At 27.2% G+C, this 25322-nt stretch overlaps 1 protein-coding gene across 2 annotated transcripts; it reads left to right on the top strand.

Annotated features, from left to right (window-relative positions):
* Positions 1-1423: 1423 nt before the first annotated feature.
* Positions 1424-23798, top strand: morgue (modifier of rpr and grim, ubiquitously expressed). Of its 2 annotated transcripts, none has more exons than XM_017897258.1 (5): positions 1424-1652; positions 10851-10958; positions 13055-14091; positions 22770-22941; positions 23614-23798. In XM_017897258.1, exons 1-5 carry the CDS (start codon positions 1506-1508, stop codon positions 23728-23730), a joined length of 1581 nt encoding a protein of 526 aa, XP_017752747.1. In that variant the 5' UTR covers positions 1424-1505; the 3' UTR covers positions 23731-23798. The 2 variants fall into 2 exon arrangements, with proteins under 2 accessions (XP_017752747.1, XP_017752745.1); XM_017897256.1 differs by having other exon boundaries at positions 1426-1652; positions 10851-10976.
* The last annotated feature ends 1524 nt before the right edge of the window (positions 23799-25322 follow it).

Raw genomic sequence — 25322 nt, 5'->3', positions numbered from 1 at the left:
CATTGGCTTAAAAAAGTTTCCTGAGTTTAATCTTTGGTAAATTCAACCTTTTTATAACTTTAACAAAAAATATTATGAACAAAAAATATGTATTATTATTTTTTCTTGCACTACTCTCTTTGGTTACGCACCAAAAAAATCGTACAATCCAATCGTAAAACACAGTTTGTTATTGTTTTGCCACAAGATTTCGAGACAGTATCACTGATATTAACATAAATAGGGAACGATCACATGACAAAAGTAGAGTATCCAACCAATGAAAACATTGCACCAATCACGAATAAACCTTTAAGTTGTCAATCATAAGTGATTTGTGAATTTAATATTAAGAAGAATATAATCAAATAAAAATTTTATTGAATAGTCCAAATTTAAGGAAATATACTTGTAGTTATAAAATCATTACAGATTCAAAAGAATACAGAGTGTATATTTATAGAAATTAATGTAAATGAAAAAATACAACATTAGTTATAGATAGTGAAAGAAAAATGAATAATGCCTAAAATTAAAAAGGAAAAAAGTTATTCGCTATTTATAACCTTTTGAAGTAATTCTTTCAAATAAAACTTTGTAATATCTAATATGAAAAATATAATGAAAGTATTTTATTGCATGAAAATATTTCAAATACGCATGATGGAATAATGTAAATATTAATAAGAATACAATTTTTAAATGTACTTTATTTCTTTGGTTTAAAATATTTATAATTAATTGATTTAATTTCCAAATGTAAATTTTTTATAAAATTCATATTAATTTGTATATTTGTTAAAATATTAATTATGTTTCCTTTATTCTGAATTGAAATCTATATTTTTAAATATGATTATTACCGTTATATAAACACATTACATGGATATATTATATAAAATAGAAAACGAATAAACTTGAATAATTTCTTTTAATACTGACAAAAGAAAATGATATGATGTTATTAAAATAATTAAATGTAACAATAATTATTTTTTCTTTTTCTTTTTTTAGTAATAATTACTGTTTTGCCATTTGAATTTTAATAAATTCTAATTTTTTAAAAGATATACATGTAAATTATAGTTATAATAATAATCTATAAATATGTAGAATTGTTTACTTTATATAGCAAATAAAACTATATGATAAAGTTTATTTAGGAAAATAATGCGAATTTCTTCATAATATTATCTATAAAGTAAATTAAATAATAAGTAAATGAAAGAATGTAAACTGTATGAAAAATTATTAATTCACGTAGATGTAAAATGTATCATTCGATTGTCCTTCTAGATACTAAGATAGCCAAAGCTATAGTTATTTCACTGTTCTTATATCTATAATGTTACAAGTTTTGTTAGAATAAGGTCCATCACATTTAACATTTACTTATGTTTGAAGACAGAACAATTATATACATTAGAAATATAAAATTATACAATAAAGATAAATAACGTAAATATTTACCTTGGATAACCTAGTACATTTCTGCAGAAAAACATTGCATTTGTTATGATTTAAAAATGGCTGGCGACAAAGTAGTAGGTGGTTCTTCGCATATAAGCAAAGAAAAAGTACATCAAGAAGGTACTTATAATGATAATTTGAACTTAGAAGATGAATTTATAGAACCCATTGAGTATGTACCTTGTCCTGAATTTCATTTTTCGGTAAGTCTCATAAATTTTAAATTAATGCATTTAGATTTCTATATTTGTATTTACATTGTGCAACGTCATAATAAAATGTTTTCAGCTTCAGTTTTAAATAAATTTTTAATAATAACTTACTTAAACTTTACACTAAATGATGGAAATACGTATTTCATTTTAATTTAGTTTTATTATTATTCTTACATATTAAGCACTGCAGAAAATTTAAGTAGTTTTAGTAAATATAAGCAACAAAGAATTAATTTATATAACTAATTTATATTGTACTAAACCATTTCTTATGATATTTATCAAACATTAATATTTTTAAAATATTTGATATTTACATATATTTTGTATGTAATTATGCTATTATTATTAGTTAATTATTTGTAAACAATATATTTTTTATATTTCAATTATTACACATATTTGCTTTAACTGAATAATTAATTTTTCTTTCATAGCTTTATCTTTTAAAAATATTATGTAGTGTCATGTCAGGACTAATCATAAAATCCTAAAAATATATTGATGTTTATTTAGGTATATCTTTTATGCTCAAAACCAAATTTATTTGTCAATATTCCTCAAAAAGATTTCATACATGAATTTTTTTACTATCTAGGGTATATTATTCTATAAATGAATTATCAATGAATATAAATTTTAATGTGTTAATTATATCAGAAACTATTTTAAGTAAGATTTAACTGAAGCCTTTTAAACATTTGAAAGTAATAACTTTTTTTGAATAATATAATGCACTTTTGTTTGTATAATAATGTAAAAGAAATAAAAACAATAACATACATTAGTTAACAAAATTATTTAAAGTTATTATGTCAATTAATTTTATATAGAATAAATTTCTTAGTTTAATATTCAGTAGAATATTGACATATTTTTTAGCATGATTAAGATTCTATGAATTTGAATGTTACATTTAAGTTAAACTTTCAGTACTGAAAGACAATTCATTTTCAAAGAAATACATATAAATTATATATGCAATATTACACAATTCTTCATTAAATATGGTTTTTAATATCTTTTATTGAAATATATTATTCAATTAAAATGTAAATGAAACTGGCACATTGGATAAAATTTTTAGTTGCTAAATAATTAAAAATATTTTATATCTTTTACAACTTGTTAAATGAAACAAATTTAATACGATTAAAATTTTCATAAAACTACGTTTAAGCGTAACAAATGTTCTAATACAAGAAATGTTATTTGATATTTCATAACTAAGTAAAAAAATAATAAAGAATGTACAAAATGATAAAAAAATACTAGAGTATAAAACAAACTCATATATACACCGTATAATTTTCAATGTTTCTTTACATTGATACAATTTATACAAATTTTACATATGTCTTCATTTAAAACGAAAAAAAGGATCAATCGTGATTTATACTTTTTCCATAAATTTAACCTGTTTGTGTAAAAAATAGAAATATGACAATATTATTTTCAATTTTTGTATACTAAATTTGTAAATATAAATAAGTAAAATTGTATACAAAATTTGCCTATTATAGTAAGTCTAAAAGATAAATAAATAAAAAATAACTAAAAAAAATAAGTAAAAAAAAGAAAAATAAATAAAAAAATCCTACATTTACAACAATATTCTAAAAATAGTAATTTTTATCTATAACATCCTTTATTATTAATTATATCTTATAAGATTCAATTTGATTTGTAATTATGTGTATAATTCTTTTTGTTGAGATATCCTACTTTGAAGTTATTTATGAAATACTGAAAACTATGAGATGTGTTGTCATTTTATTATTTATTATTTTATTTTATTTGGTTTACAAAATTTAGTATTATTAAATTTAATATTGTATGTATTTTACTTTAACCTAAAGTATGAATTAAAAAATGTCTATAAAGAAAATGTTTCAAGTATAATAATAATGATTTTAAAATATTTAAACTTACAGATAAATAGAATACATTATTTCTATAAGAATATCTAAATTTTAATTTCATAATTGTGTCAGCTGCGATTGTGATTTACATTACGAAGTATTTTTTTTTAATTTCAACATGTAATAATGTTTTTATTCCCTGATAGGATAGAAGAAAAAATAGGAATAGGAAAAGTTGCGATGCTTAATGGATTTAATAAAAAAATTGTTTAAAAAAAAAATTTTGTTCTTACTGTATTGTTTTTATTAAAACAGTGACTGCAGTTACAAAAAAATAATTTTATTTTCTAGGGTGCCCTTAAAAGATATATACATCTGGATACTATGTAGTTCTTCATGAAAAGATTTTTTAAAAACATAGGACTACTTCTTTCTGGTTTGGAGCATAGTTTTTAGCTTTTGAGAAAATCGAATTTAAAAATTTGCTTTGCAGATATGTATTTATGACTAAAATACGATTTGTTAAGCGACGCAAATCGCCTATCATGTTTATAAATAATATTTATGGAGTATTAGAAAAGAACAAAAAAATATTTAACAAGGATACTTTATTATTTCAATTACAGAATGACTAAAATGACTATCATCCTTGTTGTTGTGTACAGAATTGTGTTTGCTTAATTACAAAGAGTTCAAAATTTCCAAATTTGATTTTCTCAAAAATCAAGCCCTATAGAAAGAAAAAGTATTCTATATTTTGTTCATGTTTTTCTACGAGGAATTACCTGATGCTTGTTTATATATATCTTCCAGGGATATTCTGTATAATGGGTTTCTTTTAATTAGAAACACAAAATATTTGTAGGCCATGGAAAATATAGGAAAATTATGAGTTATTTGATATACAAGAAGTATATGGGAAAAATGTTATTTTTGTATGTGAAATTATTCGAGAGATTTCAAAATATATTTAATTTCTTATTTACAGTACAACATTATTTGTCAAGATGAATTCAGTGGTATGTCACATATAATCATCCAGTACAGTAAATCTTCAGTTAACGTTGGTATGATCATACACTTTCTGTATCATTTGTCGTATGATAATATAAAAATTATATTATTTAATAAGATTCATTTCAATATTGGGATATTGTATATTTTATGAATCAATAGAATTTGAAAATATTCCTTTATTATCTCTGCTTCTGTCATCAAGGTTCAATGCTTAGAGATTATTCATTTTCTAATTGTATACTTTTTTAACATGTTACTATTGTACTTTTGTACAAAACTACTCCTTAATATTGTATTTTATTTGAAAAGTCTAAAATATGTATCACCATACATCAAACAGGTTTTCTACAAACTGTAAAAGATATTTGATTGAAAAAGAGCTTTTTGAGTTACTCAGTGTAACTGTTGCTTCTAGCGGTAGATCTATAATTATTTGCTGACTAGCAATTCAAACTTTATTAATGAATATTTAGATATAAATGGAAATTCAGTATCTGATCAAGTTTCAATTTTAATTAATAATAAATATAGAATTTATAGAAAGTGAAATAAAGAGTAATGTAATCTAACCTTTTATCAAGAACTGAATAACTTATGAAGATTCCAAAATTTCTTTCTGAAAGAGACTATATGATTTTTCTAATTTAAACAGATAAGAAAAATTATTTCCTAATCTTGTTTCAAATTTGTATTTTTTAGAAAATTCTTGAAAAAATAGTTTATGAAACAAATTTGTATGTACAATAAAATGAATTAAGCATTGAAAAATCTTTTAAACCTGCTACTATTAAAATAGTAAACTTGAATCGAATATACTGGGTGTAAAACATATACAGAGCTGTGAAGATTTTCATTTTATTTAAACAACAATTATAAGCTGAACTATCAATGCTTATAGTTTTCAAATAATAAATCAAAATGATAATAAACTTTTTGAGTTTAAATTATTTATTTTTCAATTTATTTATTTATCAGAAAATCTAGAAAAAGATTTTAATTCACATAAAATATTGACAATCGACGATTTCAAAATTTAAGGATAGATATGAATATTAAAATGATAAAAGTGAACGTGGAAATTTCAAATGTACATAAACAGAGATTGAAAAGCATCTGGAAGAAAATATCGTTAAATCGATGATTGAAGAAATTAAACATAAAAATTATATAAATTATATAATTTTTTTATAATTATTTTACTATTCTAACATTGATAAATAACCTAAATCAAAAAATACTTGTATGAGCAGAACAGTCAACTTTATGTGTAAAAATTTCCTACTTTAAAGAAAGTGAAAAAATGGGATTTGGAGATTATAACTGGATTACAAGTTATACTGGATTATCTAAGTTAATTGGATTATCTATCATAAAATGAGAAGATATTAGAGTTTTATATTTATTTTTTAATTATTATGCCTGAACATGTATTATAGTATAAAGAAAGTTTGAAGGTATATAAATCATATATTATAATAACATATCCAATGATTTTGATTGACTGATATATTAATGTATATATAATATAATATATATTATAATGATACAAATTGTGTGGACAAATTCAATCGAATAAACGAAATACACGAAATAAACAGAAAAATCCGAAAGATAAGTTAAAACACCGATTAAATTTAAAGAAAATTATTTATAATGATTTTAGGGAAGAAATATGAAAAAAATTTGACATCGGTACTTATACTAAACTTTGGGAGTACGGTCCCTCGCGAAATAGTAACTGGGTCTCTCGAGATCTCACACCGATATTCCACTAACACGCATGCTTGAGACCCCCACTCTTACTTCACTATTCCCACCACTTTGTGAAATAGCTTACCGTAGATGAACAATGCGGCGAGCTGACACCGGGTCGGCTTTGCACCTAATTTTTTGGTGCAGAATATTATCTAATAATATTTATAATATGGGGAGGAGAAGAGTTTGTTTAAAAAATGTAAAATTTTATAAATATATTTGTTATTTATGTGCACTGGGTTCATACAATATTATTATGTTTTATTGCATGTTTTTTCTAAATAAATCAAGAACATTTGGCGGCACATTTCATACTATATTTATACCGTTACCTACTCATATATATTATAACATCTTGACTTCTTTCACGATTCATTCGGTAATGATTGTTTTTGTTTATTGAGTTTTCTGCCCGCAGCTTCCAGTGGCCAAGATAATATGCTTCGTATTATCATAATTCATAAAATAATTCATAAAATGAAGACACATTTGACCGATCTATTCTTTTGAATGCTACTAGCTGGAGACGGAATTCTCCACGCAGTCAATTGTTCATGTTACAACCTGATAAGAGTAGGGCCTATAGACGTTGCCGTTCCTTCTCTACGTCACTAACCACGCAGCTAATAAAAGATATATAGGCGGCCGCATAAGTTTTCGTCCATGTACACTGAATCGGTGTACGTATAGGGAAAAGAAAGAAAAGATACACGTAAAATTTAAATAAAACGTATAGAAATTAACCTTTATTTATACAAGGTAAGTTGACATTTTGTGAGATTCGTAATTATTCGTTATACATAGTGAAATATTAAAGAAACTAACACAATGCATCGAAAAATTTGAACGCAAAAGTATTCGTTCGCTTACAAATCAATTGAGTTATTATTACATAAAACTGAAGTTATCAGTTCAATATTTAGTGGAACACCTCTTAGACCTAATTATAGCTTCTAAACGCTTGGAGATTGATTTTACTAATTTGTTTGTAAAATCTGACAATATTTTTTGCCATTTTTCTATAAATCGTTGCTTCAATTCTTCGCAATGTTTAGGTGGCGATTCACGCAAATTTCTTTCTATTTTGCTCATAAGTGCTCAATTACATATTTTATTATAAAGGCTTATATCTGGCGATTGGTGTGGTGTTTGCAAGTAATGTGGTGTATTATACAGTATCCATTACATAACGATTCTGACTTTTATGCTTCAGGTCATTATCTTGTTGAAACATAAAATTACTATTTATACACATCTACTGATCTATGATCCCATCTATAATGTGATAATCAGCAACCCTAGCTGTTGACATACAACCCCATACCATGAATTTTCTTTTTGATATTCTGTATTTTATTTCCTCCAAACTTTTCTTTTAGATGCATGAAGAATAGAAAATTTCGAATCATCGGTAAAAATGACGCGTTTCCAAAAAATCATGTGATTTAGAAACGTAGTTTCACGTGAAGTGTAGTCCCCTTTTCCCATTTACTGCATTAATGAATGGCTTTTTACGGCTAACTCGACTCTGTAAGTTGGCTCTGTGAAATATTCGTCGAACTGTATCCAGACTTACGTTTCCCCAACGGAGACAGTACCTTGTGTATTTCAGCTGTAGAGACACGAGGACTGCTTGATAGCTCTCAGTATGTGCGTTTCATCGCGATTAGTTGCCACTTTTCGTCTTGCTTAAACTTTTTCAATATATATTGTATTCGAGGTCCTTTCATTATATTTGCAATTTTTCTTTCGAATTTTCCTTCTTTCCACAATTTTACAATAAACCAAATAATATTAAATAATAAATTAAATAATATTAAATATTAAATCATTCGTATAAAGATGTCTCACTTTTCTCATGCTTCATTTTGCTACTTTCTACCTGACAATCTCAAGCGAACTGTCAGAAGTTCAAGAAACACAGTAGACCGCATTACACATTACACATTACACATTCACTTGTTTCATCATTCAGTTGTTTTATACTTTATTATGTTCGTTTGCGTGCATTTTATTTAACATAACATCTATGGACGGACACTTTTGCGTTCAAATTTTCCTATAAATTCTAATATTTTGTTTAATTTTTCATTATGTACAGTGACTACGAATTTCACAGAATGACAGTTTGTTTTGTATTAATAAAGATTAATTTCTATATTTTTTATTTCCAGTGTACGTGTACCTTTCCTTTCTTTTCCCTATACATATACCGACTGCGATAGGTGGACGAACACTTATGCGGCCAACTGTACGCAGTCAGATTGAGAAAAATCCCCTTAAAAAGAACTGTTACCAAAGTGTAAAAATAGGAGAAAAAAATGTTTAAAGGTGTAAAGTGTAAAAGTTTCTATAGAGGAAAATGCGTGTAAAAAGAAATCAATAAAAAAGATTTGTTTATACGTGTTATTTGCAGAATATGATACCGGATAGCAAATTTGTGTAATAAAAAACTTTTTGTAAAAATGCAAGAATAATGCGCAGAAAGGTTATTTGAAAATTTTCACGACGAAAATTCGAATTATTCAGAAGCACAAATAATTATAATTGTGAACATTGATAAACTAACCAAAACCAAAATAAACTTTCTAACGTTCTTACTTTTTATGTAATACTTCATTTTAGCGAAAAGTCGTTGGATTTTTTGAAAATTCTAACAATAAGTAAATACATTGTGAAAATAGGACATGTTTCCAAGATTTATAAAAGAATGTCTAAAATAAAAATATATTAGTATTAAATGAAGAATTTACAAGTGAAAAAAGAAGTTTATAAAGTATTATTTTTTCATAAAAAGTTTGAACTATTTTGTATATTTTCGATAGCATCATATTCTTAAATTCCAAAGAAAGAGTAATTTAGCAATGCAACGACATATTTTATTTTAAGTATCTGTCATTACAATAATATGATTTTTTATACCGTTGTCTACTATCTTATTTTTTATTGTTATCTATAGGTAGTATACGTAATACTGATATTCTCAAAACAAATAAATCCATTTTCTGTTTGTTCATTAGACGTAAATTCATATTGGGTTTCTACCTTTATATAGAAATATTAGTAATCGATAGTTCACGAAATATTAATTAATAACATACACGGTTTTAAGAATGAAAACAGAAATGTACAAAGTCATTCTTTGGTTCAAGTTACATATTGAAATTTATCAAAGGTAGTAGAAGTTATGTTGCAGAAATACGGATGCAATTTGAACACTGCAATCCTGCAAGAACAACGTATACTATTTCTGATTTCGTTTCAGACGAAATGAAATTAGATGGACATAATTTGCATAATATAAGTTTTCAGGGCAAATTAAGATAAGCATAAATCGAATTTATGTGTTTTACAATTAGAGATATATCTAATTTGATCTCTAATCCGTGGAATTAAAATTAAACGTAGAATTTATTGTTCTATGAAAATCATAGTTTTCTAGTAGCGACGAGCAGTAATCTGCAAATATTTTCACTACTACTATTACTACTCTACTATTTATCTATCGAAAAAAATATCTATCTAAAAATACTATCTACTTATCATATTTCCTTCTTTCATCTGTAAATTCTTCATTTAATAGAACCACATTTTTGTTTAAGACATTTGTTGATTAAACTGTTAGATATAGTTGAAATATCGTGGTAACAGATCCGTGCATCACCACAAGGATCTCGAAATAATATTTTGACATGTTGTTTAAGAGAACTAGGACGACATATTTTTCAGCTTAATAACGAGATATATATGTAGAATATTTTGCGTAATGAATATAAATATGTATATGTATAATAAATATACATATAAAATATTTCGGATTACCAAGTTCTTTATGCATCATTATAAGAGACAATTATTTGAAATTGTTTAAGTTAAAGAAAACAATTTGTAGAAGGTAATATCTTTTTTAGTAGTTAGGTAAAGTGACACTTCAGATAGAATATAGTAATACATGTCCTTGCTATAAAATTGACTAAAACTTTGAAATCGATTATGAAAATCTGCAGGATATTTATCGGAATAGCGATCACTTGCAGATCTGTCGATTGCATATTGTTTTCAAATCAACCAATTCGATACCTCGAGGGATTTGTCAGTGAGCATTAACTATTGCAGCGGGAAAGGAACAAGCTCGTTAGAAACATTTTTCAGATTAATAAATTTTAGTTCTTTCGGAACATTCGATATCGCAACAATAAAGGTTCAGTTAGGAGACTATTTGGATCAATCAATTGTAGAAATTCAAATTATATTATCTTATGGTTCAGTCCATTCAATTTTCTAGGCTCGGTGAAGAATTTTAAGATCATTTTTACAAACTCCGTCAGTACATTCCAGTATACATATTAGTACATTCGGTACTAACTTAATTACTAATAACTAAGTTTAACTTTAGTCTGAAAAGTTTCAGTTTCGTCAAACTCATCTAAAAATATTAATTTGAATTGTATAGAATTAGAATATATCGTAAAACATTTAATAGGCTAGAGAAGTTAAGATGAAATCTCGTGTTATATTATATACAAATGTCTTATTTATATTTCTGTTTTAGACGATAACTTGCTGCTTTTGCAATGGATACTATGGGCCATGTTTTGAAGAACCTGTTTGTCCAACATGTCATGCATTTTTGTTTCCCAATGACATTGGTCTTTTACAGGTTCCTATTTTCAGTGAAGTATGTCGCTTTATATGTATGTTTAGTGTGTAGTGTGTATTGCATAACTTTATTTATTCTAATATCATGCGATTATGTTATAAATATTATATCATACGATATGGTATTACACATATGGTATTCCTAGCTCTTTTCTTTAATTTAGAATAATTAGGACTAGTACTTGTTACACTGGATTTAAAAATATTTATTGTTGATTTTTATTGCAATCGATATTATTAAATGTATAAATTTAAATTCAAAACTTCATTTTCATTCGATTCTATTTTCTAATGAATTATTATTATACATAAATGTTGCTTAATACTATGTTACTTGCAAATATAAGAGATATTAGATACTTTAGTCATATTTTATAAAAATATACTTATTTGATATTTCAAATGTCACACAGAAATTCCATTTTTACGTAATTCATTAATTTGAAGTAATATTTTTAGAATGTTAAATAAATAGGAATTGCGATCTATTAGAACATCGTAAACTAATTAACTTTTAATGTTAAAGGAAAAACTTGTAATTAATTATGTGAATTTTTCACTGATTTTATATTTTCTGTTAATTAATAGATTAATAAACTGTCGTTATTACTTGTTAAAATTCGAAATTCACATCAAGTTTCATTATGTTTGTGTTATTTAATTTTATTAATTTAACAAATTTTATGTTATTTATTTTTATGTTTTAAGATATTTCTAATATCACTTTTATTGACTATTTAATAAATTTTTATTAATTGACCAGTATTAAAATCATTAACTTATTTAAACTTTTTATTTAATCAAATTTGAATCAGCCAGTAAAAATAACAACTAAATAATAGTTCTCGCAATTTTTTTTTACTTTATATGTTTTCTCTTTTGAATTAATTTAATAGTCATTGATATTTTTTCACCATTGTGTTTTTACAATAAAAATATTATCTTTTAATGCTAAATCTATCACGATCTAAATGACTGATTTTTAATTTTTCATTAAACTTGTATTTTTTATGATGTTTCTTGCAACATACCTATAATCAATGTTTCGGTATATACATACATTCTTTTTCTTGTTCTACTTCCTCTGAGATTCTTATGCAGCCAGTTTTATTTACCATAACTGACTAAACGACCGGTCATGGTAGGTTTAGTGCTAATTACCCTATAACGTTATAGTTTTAATAAAAATAATAGTTTATCGTTTTGAGTCTTTTTTAAATTTTCATATGAAATATTCTATTAATTATTATCTTTGTTGCCTTATTTCTTAATCTGTTGCATCGGTACTCTACTTTTAGCGTTAATTTGCATTCATACGAGTATTCATTTGTGTAACTAATTTCCAGTAAACGTTCAATAATCTGTCTCGCATTAGTAGATATAAAGTATTGGCCAAAACGTTCTTTTTTAACGTGATATTTATGACAATTGATATCTCGATACAAAATCATTAGAATTAGTTACATTCGTCATGTAGGATATAAATTTAAAATAAAAGGAAACAAGATGCATTTTCGGCACATCGTGTAATATCATTGTCGAAAGGGAGGGTAAGAATGAAATATAAATCGGACAAAAATATTACGAAAGAACGAAAGAAAGGTTTTTGTCATTTGAAGAATAAAATATATGACGGAATTGAAAGAGTATCATATGTCATGAACTTTGTATAAATAGTCAAACTATTAATTCCGAGAAATATTGCAAATACTTGTACAATATGAAAATTTTAGCGAATTAGTGAAAATTATGCGAAATTGATTGGCAGAAAAGGTGTTTGTGTTTGTTTCATCGGGACATGAAATAGTTTTACTAATCATTAGGCAATCCACGTATTCCCTTGATATAACATCATTAAATTTTCATTTATTTAAACATCTATGAAACTATTTTAATAAAAAAGGTTTTGGAAATGTTTGTTTAAAAAGGCAAAAAGACGAAGATAAACTTTTTGGGAATAGAATAATAAAACAAGACAGCAAAAATGTGATAAAGAAAAGTGGACAATATTTAATAAAGATTTGTTCTTATAATAATTAAATTTGAAGTTTATGTCTATGTATACGTGTATTAATACTTTTTAATCCGTTTATTTAGAAAACAGACGATGAAGATTCGGGAAATGATGAGCCAACAGAGCTCTATTACAACCATGAAAGAAGAGCCAGCCAACAACAACAAAATTCTCCACAAAATGCAACGTCAAATGTATCAAACGTAGCAAATATTCCTAATTTAAATTGTCACATACCTCAGTGTTCTACTTTGAAAAATGAAAGTATATTACTTATGCAGAAAGTACACCATGGTATCAATACAAATAGTTGTAAAAATACAACAGTTGTATCACAAAATGCTCAGCTTCCTCACAATATACATTTGGAGAGTTTACAAAATGTGAATAATGGAAATAACGATACTCATAAGGAAAATCATAAAGAAAACGTTTCTAATTTTAGTACGGAATGTACGGCAGATGGAGAATTACATAACACAGTTCCGTTCCAGGAAGTTAAGGACCTAGAAAGTTGCTCGCATTATCAATGGAATTACAAAGTTCAAAATAATGTGGGAGAAATGTCAAGATCGTATAACTTATCAGAGCGATTAGAGATGTTAACAAATTATAAACATGCCGAATACGAATCAATTTCTGAACCAGGTTTAATGGAACGATTACCACCTGAAGTGTTGTTAGTTGTTTTCTCGCATTTAGATGACGTTAGTCTTTGGTCAGCTGCAAATGTTTGCCGCAGATGGTGCGGTTTATTATCTACGCATGTAACGCCCCAGCAATGGCAACAAAATGTCAAACTACGATGGCCTTTGTACAAACCTATTGGAAATGTTAAAAATTGGTATAAAGTATACGATCTATTGGCTTCTTCGGCACCTTGTAGAACATGTTTAGCACAAACGTGTTTGAGGTCACGATCACCAAGGATTCAAGAAAATTCATGGAGAAAAAATCGATTACATAGCGAACTGAAAAGCTTAAGAATAGATCCTCCCGAAGGTATCGAAGCAACACCTTTAGATCAGATGTGTTGTCATTGGCAAGCTACGATAACTGGGCCTGTAGGAAGTCCATATGAAGGAGGTTTATTTTACCTTTACCTCCAAGTACCCTGCAGGTATGTATATATTTCTTTTCTTTCGTTGAAAAATTATTGGATCATGATAATTAAACATCTACGGAAAGAAATATTTGAAAGTCGATGACGGAAATCTAATCATAACGTATAAATTTTGACTAATTTTGAGAATTACTTGTCGTATATTTGATTAAAGGAATGAACGCTCGCTAGTTTAAAATAAATAAATGAACAGTACAAGTCACATTTTCTATATTAAAATACTGTTTCCATTCTTTCCCATATTTTTTTTCTTCTTAAACATTCAAAGCAATGTGACTTTTATTTTTTAACACTACATAGATTATTTGTAAATATATTTTACAGTATTGATGAATCCAACTTCCAAGGTGTTCACTATTTATTATAATTATACCAGCATGGACTTTTATTATTAACAATTGTCAATAAAATACAGATTGAATATTAAGCAACAAAATAAGACCTAGATCGTAATTAAAGTATATATGCTTATGTGTCGTAATAATACTATGAGTAATAATTGAGTTTAGTATAAGAAATGAAATTGTCGGGGTCCCCCGCGGTATGGGGATGCTTTTTCTTCGGGTGGTTCCTGTTGGTTCCTACGTGTTGCCTGTTGGTGGTATCCCCTTGTCTTGGTACTATGATACTATGATATGGGGCCAGGTAGAAAGAAGAACGGGGGGACAGGAAACCTACTAGTTAATACTTAGGTAGCATAGGAATTTGTATTTATGGGAGGTTCGAGGAATCCATCTATTGGCGAGGGTGAGAACGTTACTATATAAAAAGTATTTAAAGGCCTGTAAATAGTAAACGATAGACGGATATTATCATTTGGTATACATACACGATAAATGAGTTTATTTTTCCAGTCATATTCTTTATGAAATAGAAACCGCGTAAAAAATAAAAATGATGATTCTATCACGAATTTACAGCATTTTCTTGTATTTTTCCATAGATACAGTGCTTACACGAATCTTTTTTACACGTTTTATTCTTCGAGGACGTTTGTATGGTATTGAAAAGAAAATTGAGCGTATAGTAGAGCATACGTTCTACTGGGAAGAATGAATATTTCAAACTATTCGAAATAATGTAAACTGTCACGAAGGAAAATGGAATATGCATTTTTATAAAGGATGAATATATGATTTCGTTAAATGGAATTCTAGATTAGTCAATGCAATTCATCCTCTATGGGAAATTGTCTATATATCGTATTTTCAGAATTATTAGTCTCTAAATTATTTTGCTAAATTATTTTGATGTATTAGCGCAAATGTCACGAGATATTTACACAATAACAAATGCTTAATTTATACACCGTTATATTTTAAACGGGTTTTCACATTCTTTTCTTTACATTACTTATCATGCGAGTTATGTTTTTTATATAATTTTTTATATTTCTAGTAAAATGCATCGTTGAATGTCTTGAACATCGATAAAAGCAAAAAGATTTTACCTTTTATATATGCAGGTATTCGACAACGCGTCTTGCAAGAAATATAGAACAATATACGATAGAAAAGGAGATAGTTCATATGTCATCTAATTCAAATGTCACGAAGAAAAGAATCGTTTAGAGTGCTGTAAAGAATTATTGGAATATTTGTCATAGCGTGCATCTTCCAAGACATCCATTGATATACTAAAATGATTTTTTATCTCTATTAATTTCCACTGTAAATAATTTTAAAGCATATGTATCTCGATACGTGTTTGTAAATGGTAGAAAGTTACAGTGATTAGCGTAGTCGAAAGATTTCATTAGTATGTAATTGCACTTTTTAAATGCACTGTTGCATTGAGAGGCTTAAAATTAATTATAAACTTCCTTTTATATCATTTGATTATGCTTCAGAATATTTTATTTCATTTCTAACTCTTTTAAAGATACAGTTTATTCCACTCTGTGAGGCATTCTATAAATTAATATTCCGTTTTACTTTCTAACAGATATTTGTATAGAAGGAATCGTTATATTTATTATGTTTTGAAATTATTAAAAATTATGCGTCTTATACAATTTATTGTACAGAGACTACCCTTTCTACTAAACCTCATATATTTCAAAGTCTCTAAATGTTAAGGACTTACAACAGTATACGTACTATTTAATAAACATTGTATACATTTGACTAACGAGAAAAATAAGTGTAACCTGAAAATTATATTTTTAATTTATGAAAAGTTAGAATATTGATTTATTTGCGATTTTGGAGAAATTAGTAAAAATTTTGCAAATTTTGGTGTATTATTTAAAAAAATGGAATTTTATCGTTATCCCACAATACGTTCTATAACTCGTCCACGAATCTTTTTATTTCTATCATTTCGCTGTGTGCAACGTTAATGATATCGAAGCAAATATTTAACGATTTTCATCCATGCTGTGCAAGTATTTAAACTTTTTCCGAGATCTAGTTTATATCAAACTTTCATGAAAACCTTACAAACTCAAAATTCTATAAAGAAAAGCGACATAATTTTTATGCTAATTTAATCAAATAAATCCACGATACGATGCAACATTAATTTGTCGTTTTAGCTTAAAATTACTATTTTCTTTACTGATAAAGTTATGTTGCATGTTTCACATGTACTGTTAAAACATGATTTAACTATGTTTACGTTGGTTTTTATTTTGGTTGCTAATTTTAGTCCTTTGACAGTCGTACTTGAGTCTATCTTAAAATATAGTCTCAAGTATCTGGTCTCGAACTCCCAATTCCCAAAACGAATGGTTGAAATCAACAATTATTTGTGTTACATCTGATTAGACGACCCATGAATCTTGAAATGCATTGGAAATAATAACAAATATAGACTTTTTCATACGATGGTTGTCATAATCATGTATGTATTTTGTATTTCGTATTATAAAGTAGTTTGCATAAATACAAAATTTATTATACATATAAATACTGTCTACTTATGAGCTGTTTGTATTTTATTTGTGCTTTCATTACATTTTTATATGTTTATGTTTCTTTTGTATCTTTTTATTTATTTATGTCTTTGAAAATTTAATCTTTGAACTTTGAAAAATCGCGATACAAGTAACGAGGTTGATACGGGAGCCTATATTGCTCGATCTAGGAGTATCGACTGTCCAAAGATTACGGACATTCTCTGCAAAAGTCAAAAAAGAAATATTTTAAAATTGTATTTCTTTTTTTAAGTATAACATTTTGTGTCCCATAATTTCAATATCAATTTGATAAAATGATGAAATGACATAGTTATAGCGATTTTAAGACATCAGTGTACCACTGTGATGTACTAATTTATTAATTTCTTATGCAAATTACCATTAAATTCAAACGGTTTGGCCATTATTTGACTAATATATGCAGACTTGTCGGCAGAAAATTTATTGGAAATACATGGTAGAAAGGAAACCGTAGAAACTGTTTCAGTAGTTTGCGTATTCAACGAAAGATTTAGTACTATCCTATGTAACAAGTTTGAAACGGAAATTCTTATTTGTTTGAGAACAAACATATTTGTTTAATTAAGAAATAAAAAGGGTATTAAATAGATCTGCAAATCAACAGCAAGCGTAATTGTTTTAGGAAAAAATAAGTTCTTCTTACGCGAGAGGAATAATAGATTCGGAAATAATTACATAATTCAAAAATAAATAAATGCTATAAATGACCTTATATATTACTACAAAATAGCATGTAAACCTTAAATCATATTTTCGGATTCGTTTTCAAATATTTTAGAAATTAGGTTTCATGATATTTCTACATTTAAATAATCAATTTCTTTCAAATTTTATGTAAAATAGCACACCAAAAGAGAATGAATCCTTAATATATTTTTATGTTGTTATCATAATAAATGTTAAATAGATTTAATATCGACCTTTAACCTTTTTTTTAGATATTTAGTATTTATATTTTTCAAATGTAAAAAATGTATTGCAAACACTTTACGGATTGATGTCGTATGTTAGATATTATAGATGAACAAAGATGACTAAATAGATGACATATAGATGAATAAAGTGATACTTATTTTCAGGACTGCGATGATTATTCGTTACAAGTGTGTTTTGCCATCTACACATTATAACCATATAATTTATCGTTAGATATATCAGAATTTCATTTTCCTATTTTATTTTAATCTCTGTTTCTTTTTCTTCTTTTCGTATTAAAAAGAAGGACTAATGCAACCAATTTAAAAACATTTTGTGTAAATCCTAGATGGGAGATGCATCCGGATATTCATCCGATTTATTTCGAATTTTCGCACATTACTCTGTGTAAATGTACTAAGGTACAGATATACAGTTACTGACAAAAGTTAAGAAACAGCGTAATCATTTGGGAATTCGGTATATTCTCTATTCTTTCTGCTAAGATACATGGGTTAAAATTAAAGATAGCATCATAAAGTAACATTCCATACATCGATAAATAATGAGTTTTTTTTCGGACATACTTGTGCAAGGGCCAGAATTAAATTGAATCGAAGAAATAAGACAAAAACTACGTGACATAATAAGTTAAGAAACATATATTGTTCAATTTGTATAAGCATTTTGAATGAAAACAACGATATGCAGATATCTGCAATTTTCATAACAGTCTAATAAGATGTTGGACAACCCTTGGATTTGAGGACTGCATGGCTTCTGCGAGGTATTGATTCAATTAACCAAACACAAAGCTCAGCAGGTATTTCTGACCATATTATCTGACTCACAGATGTTCAATTGGGTTCAAGTTCAGGGATTAACTTGGCCACTTGATTACATTAACATTTTGTTCTGCAAGGAACATCTTAACTAAGTTAGAAGAATGATTGGGGTTGTTATCGCGTTGAAATGACCACCGTGATAATATTTTTTCATTGGCAAATGGTGGCAAATGATTTTGTAAGTTGTCGCAATACACAAATCTATCAATTGTTTCTTTTATTGGTATTAATGGATCAAATTTTATTATCGGTTTTAGGTATTTAACATGAAATCGTTGTTCAGTAGAGCATCGTACATTGTTATCAGAGTTATTTCCTAACAGGTTGAACTTACCCTCGCTGCTCTATAGAATTTTTCACCATTCGGTAGTAGTTCAATTAAGGTGCTGTTTAGCAAACTCCAACCGAGCTGTTCTATTTTTCTTCGACACAAGTGGTTTCTTGCATGTTTTACGTGAAAAAAGATTATTTTCATCTAAACGACGGCTAACTGTTCTGCTATGAATGTTTTCCAGACCCGGTTGATTTTTCATTTCAAAAGCAGCGTGTAAAATGGATTCGACTTCGGAGATCCTTGCATTTCGACGATCTAGATTTTCAGTTGTTTTTCGCAGTCTGCCAGTTCATGGTGCTGTTTTAACAGTTCCATATTCGTCAAATCGTTTTATAATGGTGATAATTGGTGATAATGCAACGATTCACGTTAAACACTTTTTCGCTATGTCAATTTTTTTCTTGCCCTTCTTAAACATTTTAGTTACTTTCAGATTTTCAGCGTCTGTTAAATGTTGCCTTCTTGTCATATTTAACACAAACTATAATATGAACTAGACTCAGCGACGTCAGAAAGAGAACTAAGTGTTTCGGAATATGTTTGTTTACATTATGACCTCAACGTATTGCGAGCATTTTGTATGTTTCTTGACTTATGTCGCGCAGATTTTGTCTCATTTCTCGGTTCAATTTAATTGTGCTCCTTGCACAAGCATATTCGAAAAAGAACTCATTGTCATTTTTAGTTTCAACCTATGTATCGTAGAACATATATCGAAGATATACCCAAATTACCAAGCGATTATGTTGTTTCTCATCTTTTGTCGGTAAGTGTATAAAAAATTAACGCGTCAAAATTGAGGCGCGAAATAGAATTCCATTTGAAACTCATATTACAAGGATCTATAATGATGCGCGCAACTACTAACGTCTAAAATATTTCAATACTGGTAAAACTGGTTCATTAATTAACATTTTATTTGCATTAACTGCGCACATGTTAGTGAAAATAATGTGAACAATGACGTTTGCGAACAGTTATTCTTCGATAAGGCCAATTAAAAAAAAAAAAGTAAATAGAAGAAAAGTTGAGTTATGGCAAAGTTACTGAAATAACCTTTTAGCATAATAAATTATAAGTTCTTGTATGGAAGACAGTCACAACTTGAACCGTTCGATTATCTAATTCGACTCAATTACCTGGTTTTCTTAACACTGATTAGGTCAATTAGTCAGTGTATATTATATCTTTCAATGAATGTTCTCCAAATAATTCTCGCATTCCTATTCTTATTAACTTACTACCGAATAAAATAAAGAGCAATAGTTTGATTGTTAATGACTTTACACCGTATATTCGCGCGCCGCTATCTTTTATGTTACCTCTAGAATCAAAAGTTGACATTAACGAATTGTCGCAACTTATCGCAAATATTTTTAAACCTTCGATACAATGTCTGAGAACGGTATGGATATCGTATTTAATGTACGATATTTTACATTTCATTGCACTTTGTTAGCATTCTGTGAAAACAGTGGTCATGGTGAATTGTTTTTTTTTTCACACGCAATGATCAATTGGTGTACACTAATATATTACCACGCGTAGAGTGTATCAATAATATATGAATAGATCATCTTTTTTTAAAATGTGTAAATGCTTTGTATATAGCAGAACTTTGTGTAGTACGTTTATACTACATATAATTATATTTCAGTATAATTTTCTTCAAATGAAAGAATTTTTCAAGGATTTCAAAGATTTCAGCAAGTGATATGCTGTACTTTTTTCGTTTTTAATAAAATAACGAGTGTTTAGACACACAGATATAAGGTCATTTGATAATAGATAACGGGGTAAAACAGTCAAATGTGAACAGTGTTCGGTTCAATTAAACGTATTCGTTACCATTTGTTTATATTCTGTTCGTAGGTAAGATCGTATATATCCATTAATCCGTTCTTACGAACGGTAGATAAGATCCATCATTTCCAACATGGCTCGTAACATAAGTCTCTTTAATTTTACTCTGTTGTCTGTTATCGAATGATTTTACATCAGAAGTCACTGAAATCATCTAAGCAGTTATTACGGGTAATTTTGCTAGTAGAAAAGTATATCGAAATCTTTTTCTCGTAGAAAAAGAAGAAAATTATGACATGTACGCTATAGCTCGCCCTCTATCATTCTATACTGTACAATTTTTACACAAAGTTTGCATAAAGTTCTTTCATATTTTTAAAAATAATTTTTAAACTAGCAGATTTTCAAGGTAGCCAAGGTTATTTTGGCCCATCCTGTATTCGGATATGGTGATTTATCACAGTTCAAGGGTAAATAACTTTTTCTTGGAAATTCATTGCCAGCTATTTCGATCAATTTCTAAAACTGGTTTCAAACTGAAAGCGAGCCGCTAATCTTATTCGTGTAATTGCAAAGTATGTATACAAACACGAATACCCAAGGCGCTTATTACTTTATCATCGATAACATAATATTCGATTATTATCTCATTCGTATACGATAATGGAACATAATACTCGGGATTTCTTAGCAGTTTCTTAAAAGAATTTTTTCAAATTTCCTAGAATCGGACTTGAATTTCGCGCAATTTTCAAGCTATTATTATGTCAGGTACTGTATTCCAATAAATAATAATTTCAATAGATTCAAGAAACGTTGCTTAGGAGTTAACATTAGGAGTAATTAAGGGTCGAGATGTGAGATGAGATGTGAGTTATCAAAAGAATTTCATATTACGAGAAATATTTTCTGTGTGACTTCGCTTATAAAAAAACCGGTATGACTATACGATAATTTTCTTCATACCAAATAACTTTTATTCGAAATATTTTTCATTTGATCTTACTGTTATAAAAAATTCATTTCGAAAGCTAGAAATTACTCAAGAGAGAACAAGAAGTGGAAGTGGTAATAAGTGGGATAATACAGTGATTAAGATAACAGGTATAACGGGTTATAAATTTGTTATAATAATTAATTTAAATAATTTTCAATTTGTAAGTTTAATAAAATTATACGTAACTGTCATTCCTAATTCTTGACCAATTTCACAGTTGTGGTTCTTTCGGATTCGTCTTGCAGTTGTAGGGTTATGGGAAAACGCAAGTAATATCGCAAACTTTATAAGAAACATTAATCATTAATAATTTAAAGTTCATTAGTAAGGGAAACAGATTCGACGAATTTAACTTCATAGCCTGAGATCTTATTTAGTAGATGAGAAAAAGTAGTTAGGCAGCTCTAATTGCTGTAGTTCTAATTATTATTGCTTTAGTTTTTCCCCTTCCCTTTAGCCTTTAGTTTTATTTTCAAAATTCCAATTTATTCGTATTTATTTACCTGCGGTTTATGGATGGAATTTTACTTAAAAATAAATAAATTTGTTGAAATGAATTCTGTTTGTACAACGAAATTCTTCAATTAAAGACAAATGATTTCTATATTTAAGTAATTTTTAAGGTATCCAATGTAATATGTTTTCAATTTCTAATTTTGAGGGTTACTTCCACTATTTTCATACGGTCAAAATTGTAGGTAAAAAAGACAAAAACGTTTCGGAGATTTTTCAGAGAATTACACATGTAATTCCACAGCAATCTGTGTTTCTCAATTCAACGTGTTTCCTTATTAAACATTTTTCTTTTTTTTTTTTCACATTTCTTTTAATCTTTTGCAGTTATCCTCTGTATCCACCAATCGTAAGGTTTCTCACGAAAATACTTCATCCAAATGTGTCTAGACACGGTGATGTTGGCATTGACTCGATACATCATAATTGGTCTTTGGCACTGACAATTTCGAAGGTGTTGATCAGTGTCCAAAGTTTACTTACGGATCCATATTGCCAGGTAATATAACGGATAATATTGATTTAATATGAACCATAATGTTAATAATCATATGCTTCTGATTATACAGTGGATTTTTATGCACTGTACTTATGCATAGTATAATTGCGTGTAATAAATATGCAGGATATGTGCAAAATATATACATGATATACGCGAAAAGATTTATACGTTGTAATTTAAAATGTAGCCTGTTACAATAGCTATTTTCCAAAATGATCTTCCTGCGTCATATAAAGTTACAAAGATATATTTCAATTTATACCAATCTTATACCAGAATTTTCTTTATCTATTAGGCATCGTTTAAATTGTTATTAATTTTAAATAATATATCAATGTTACTTATTTTTTTCAATACAGTTTCAAATTTATTTGAAACTTGAAAAACTCGAAGGAATATATATCTAACATATTTATGCGTATGTTAGTGTTTATAAAAATGATATTCGTATTTAATACTTTAATTATTAATAATTATTAAATATATTGTGTATATTTTTAAAATTGCCTAATAAAAACACAAATTTCTGTTTAGATTCTATAACCTTATCTATTTTCTATAGCATTATGAACTTGCGTAAACATCCACTGTTTATTTATAACTATATCGTGTTAATTTTTAAATTTTTTAAAGTATTGCGATAAATATTAACGAATATAAAATATACAGGTCTGTATGGAGCCGGAATTGGGTGAGATGTATATGAACGATCGTGAAAGGTTTGATGAGATTGCGAGAGCATGGACATGGCGCTATGCTATGCATGATGTTGTCACTCCGTTATAAACAATTTATAAATACGTTATTTCTAATGCGCAGGGTGTAAAGAAGAAAGAGTTACAAACTTCGAAAGTGTCCGCTATTTAATAAAATAAGAGAAATCACTTCGATTTAATATATAAATCTATATTAAATTAGCTTTATAACTCATGAACGCTTTTATTTATCCAAGGTGGTAGTTGTTAATAACTACGATATGTATTATCGAACTATCGATCTGTTAATATACAAGTAAATGTTTTATATAGTTTCTATCTATTTGTTGTACAGTAACCATAGTATGTAAGTATTCATTTTAACACGAACGTTGCTTTGGAAATTTTTATCAAATCTAACGAGTACTATGCAATCACTAAGCTTGTAACTCTTTGTTTTTTAGATTATTATATGACTTTTCAAAAATATTTATTAAGAGCAATTTAATAATTTTGCAGATAATGATAAATTTGCTTACATCAAAAGTTATTTATCCAAAAAGGTGTAAGTAATGTGTTAATAAATAAAAATACATATTGCTATCTTTTTTATAACTTGGATATATATATATATAAATATGTTTTTAAGATACGAATTTGATTTGATTGTTCTGTAAATTAATTTTTCGTCTGTGTAATTAATTGTATACTTTAATCAGTAGACACTTTGTAAATTAATGTTATTAGAATATAAAAACAGGAAATAAAGGAGAATCTGTACATAAATCTTCCTCTTTAAGAGTTGCAGTACAGTTTGAGTTTAATATTATATGCAGTGTTTCACTATTTGTTATTGGGATTCATTCATTAAATATGACGCGAAGGAGATTAATCGTTTTTCTACATTGTTTTTGTGACTTCATATTTCTTTTTTTTTCATTTGAATGTTCCGTGATATTAGTTATACTAATAAAATCCATGTTGTCATAATTAATATTAGCTTTATTTCTTCGTATATTAAAGAGTTTCCGATAATTGCTCATGCTTCGCTTTGTTAGGCACTTTTTTTGCAACTAAAAATGTTAGAACGCAAAATTATATTAAATAAATTCAATCGAAATATTTCGTGTAACACACATCTATTTATTCTACTAACCTTACTTATTTTCTCTATATGATTATGTGATTATATGAATCACTTTAATACTATACTTTTTGTACAATTATTATTTAACTTGTAGTAAAGTAATCGCTTCACAAAATTCATTTTAACAGCCTATTGTATATTTTACAAGTTGAATAAAATTGGAATGTTCCCTTGCGTCGACAAGAAAGATACGAGTCATGTATTTTTTCCGTTGAATATGGCGTTACGTTTCATCCGGTTCCTTCTGTCTTTTTCTTTTTCGTTTTTCGCTATAATTGCTTCGTTAGTAATATAGAAAAATTGTATATTCCATAGTGTTCTAAACACGAAACATAAAAAAAGCATGAGGAAATAGGTATTTAAGCTTCAAAGTGCTGTTATTTTGAAAAATTAAAAAATTTTGTTCTTCGTTAATTAAGTCATAGAACTAAAATGTTTTTTAATCTTTTCGTTTTGGATAAGGACAGGGCGTATTTCGAAAAGAAATTTTTACAATTTTCACTATTTTGCGTTAAAAAAAAATTCGGAGTATTTTT

Source organism: Eufriesea mexicana, unplaced genomic scaffold (genome assembly GCF_001483705.2).
Source record: "Eufriesea mexicana isolate 0111107269 unplaced genomic scaffold, ASM148370v2 scaffold484, whole genome shotgun sequence".
In the NCBI taxonomy this organism is placed as follows: Eukaryota; Metazoa; Arthropoda; class Insecta; order Hymenoptera; family Apidae; genus Eufriesea; species Eufriesea mexicana.
Note: the sequence above shows the minus strand (reverse complement) of the source record. Positions and strands in the feature narration are given on the sequence as shown.

Excerpts from the sequence above, each read along its gene's own strand:
- morgue (XM_017897256.1), top strand. The coding sequence starts at position 1,506 with ATGGCTGGCGACAAAGTAGTAGGTGGTTCTTCGCATATAAGCAAAGAA. Across the intron at positions 1,653-10,850 it reads GTCCTGAATTTCATTTTTCG|ACGATAACTTGCTGCTTTTG; the intron begins GTAAGTCTCATA and ends TTTCTGTTTTAG. Across the intron at positions 22,942-23,613 it reads TTACGGATCCATATTGCCAG|GTCTGTATGGAGCCGGAATT; the intron begins GTAATATAACGG and ends TAAAATATACAG.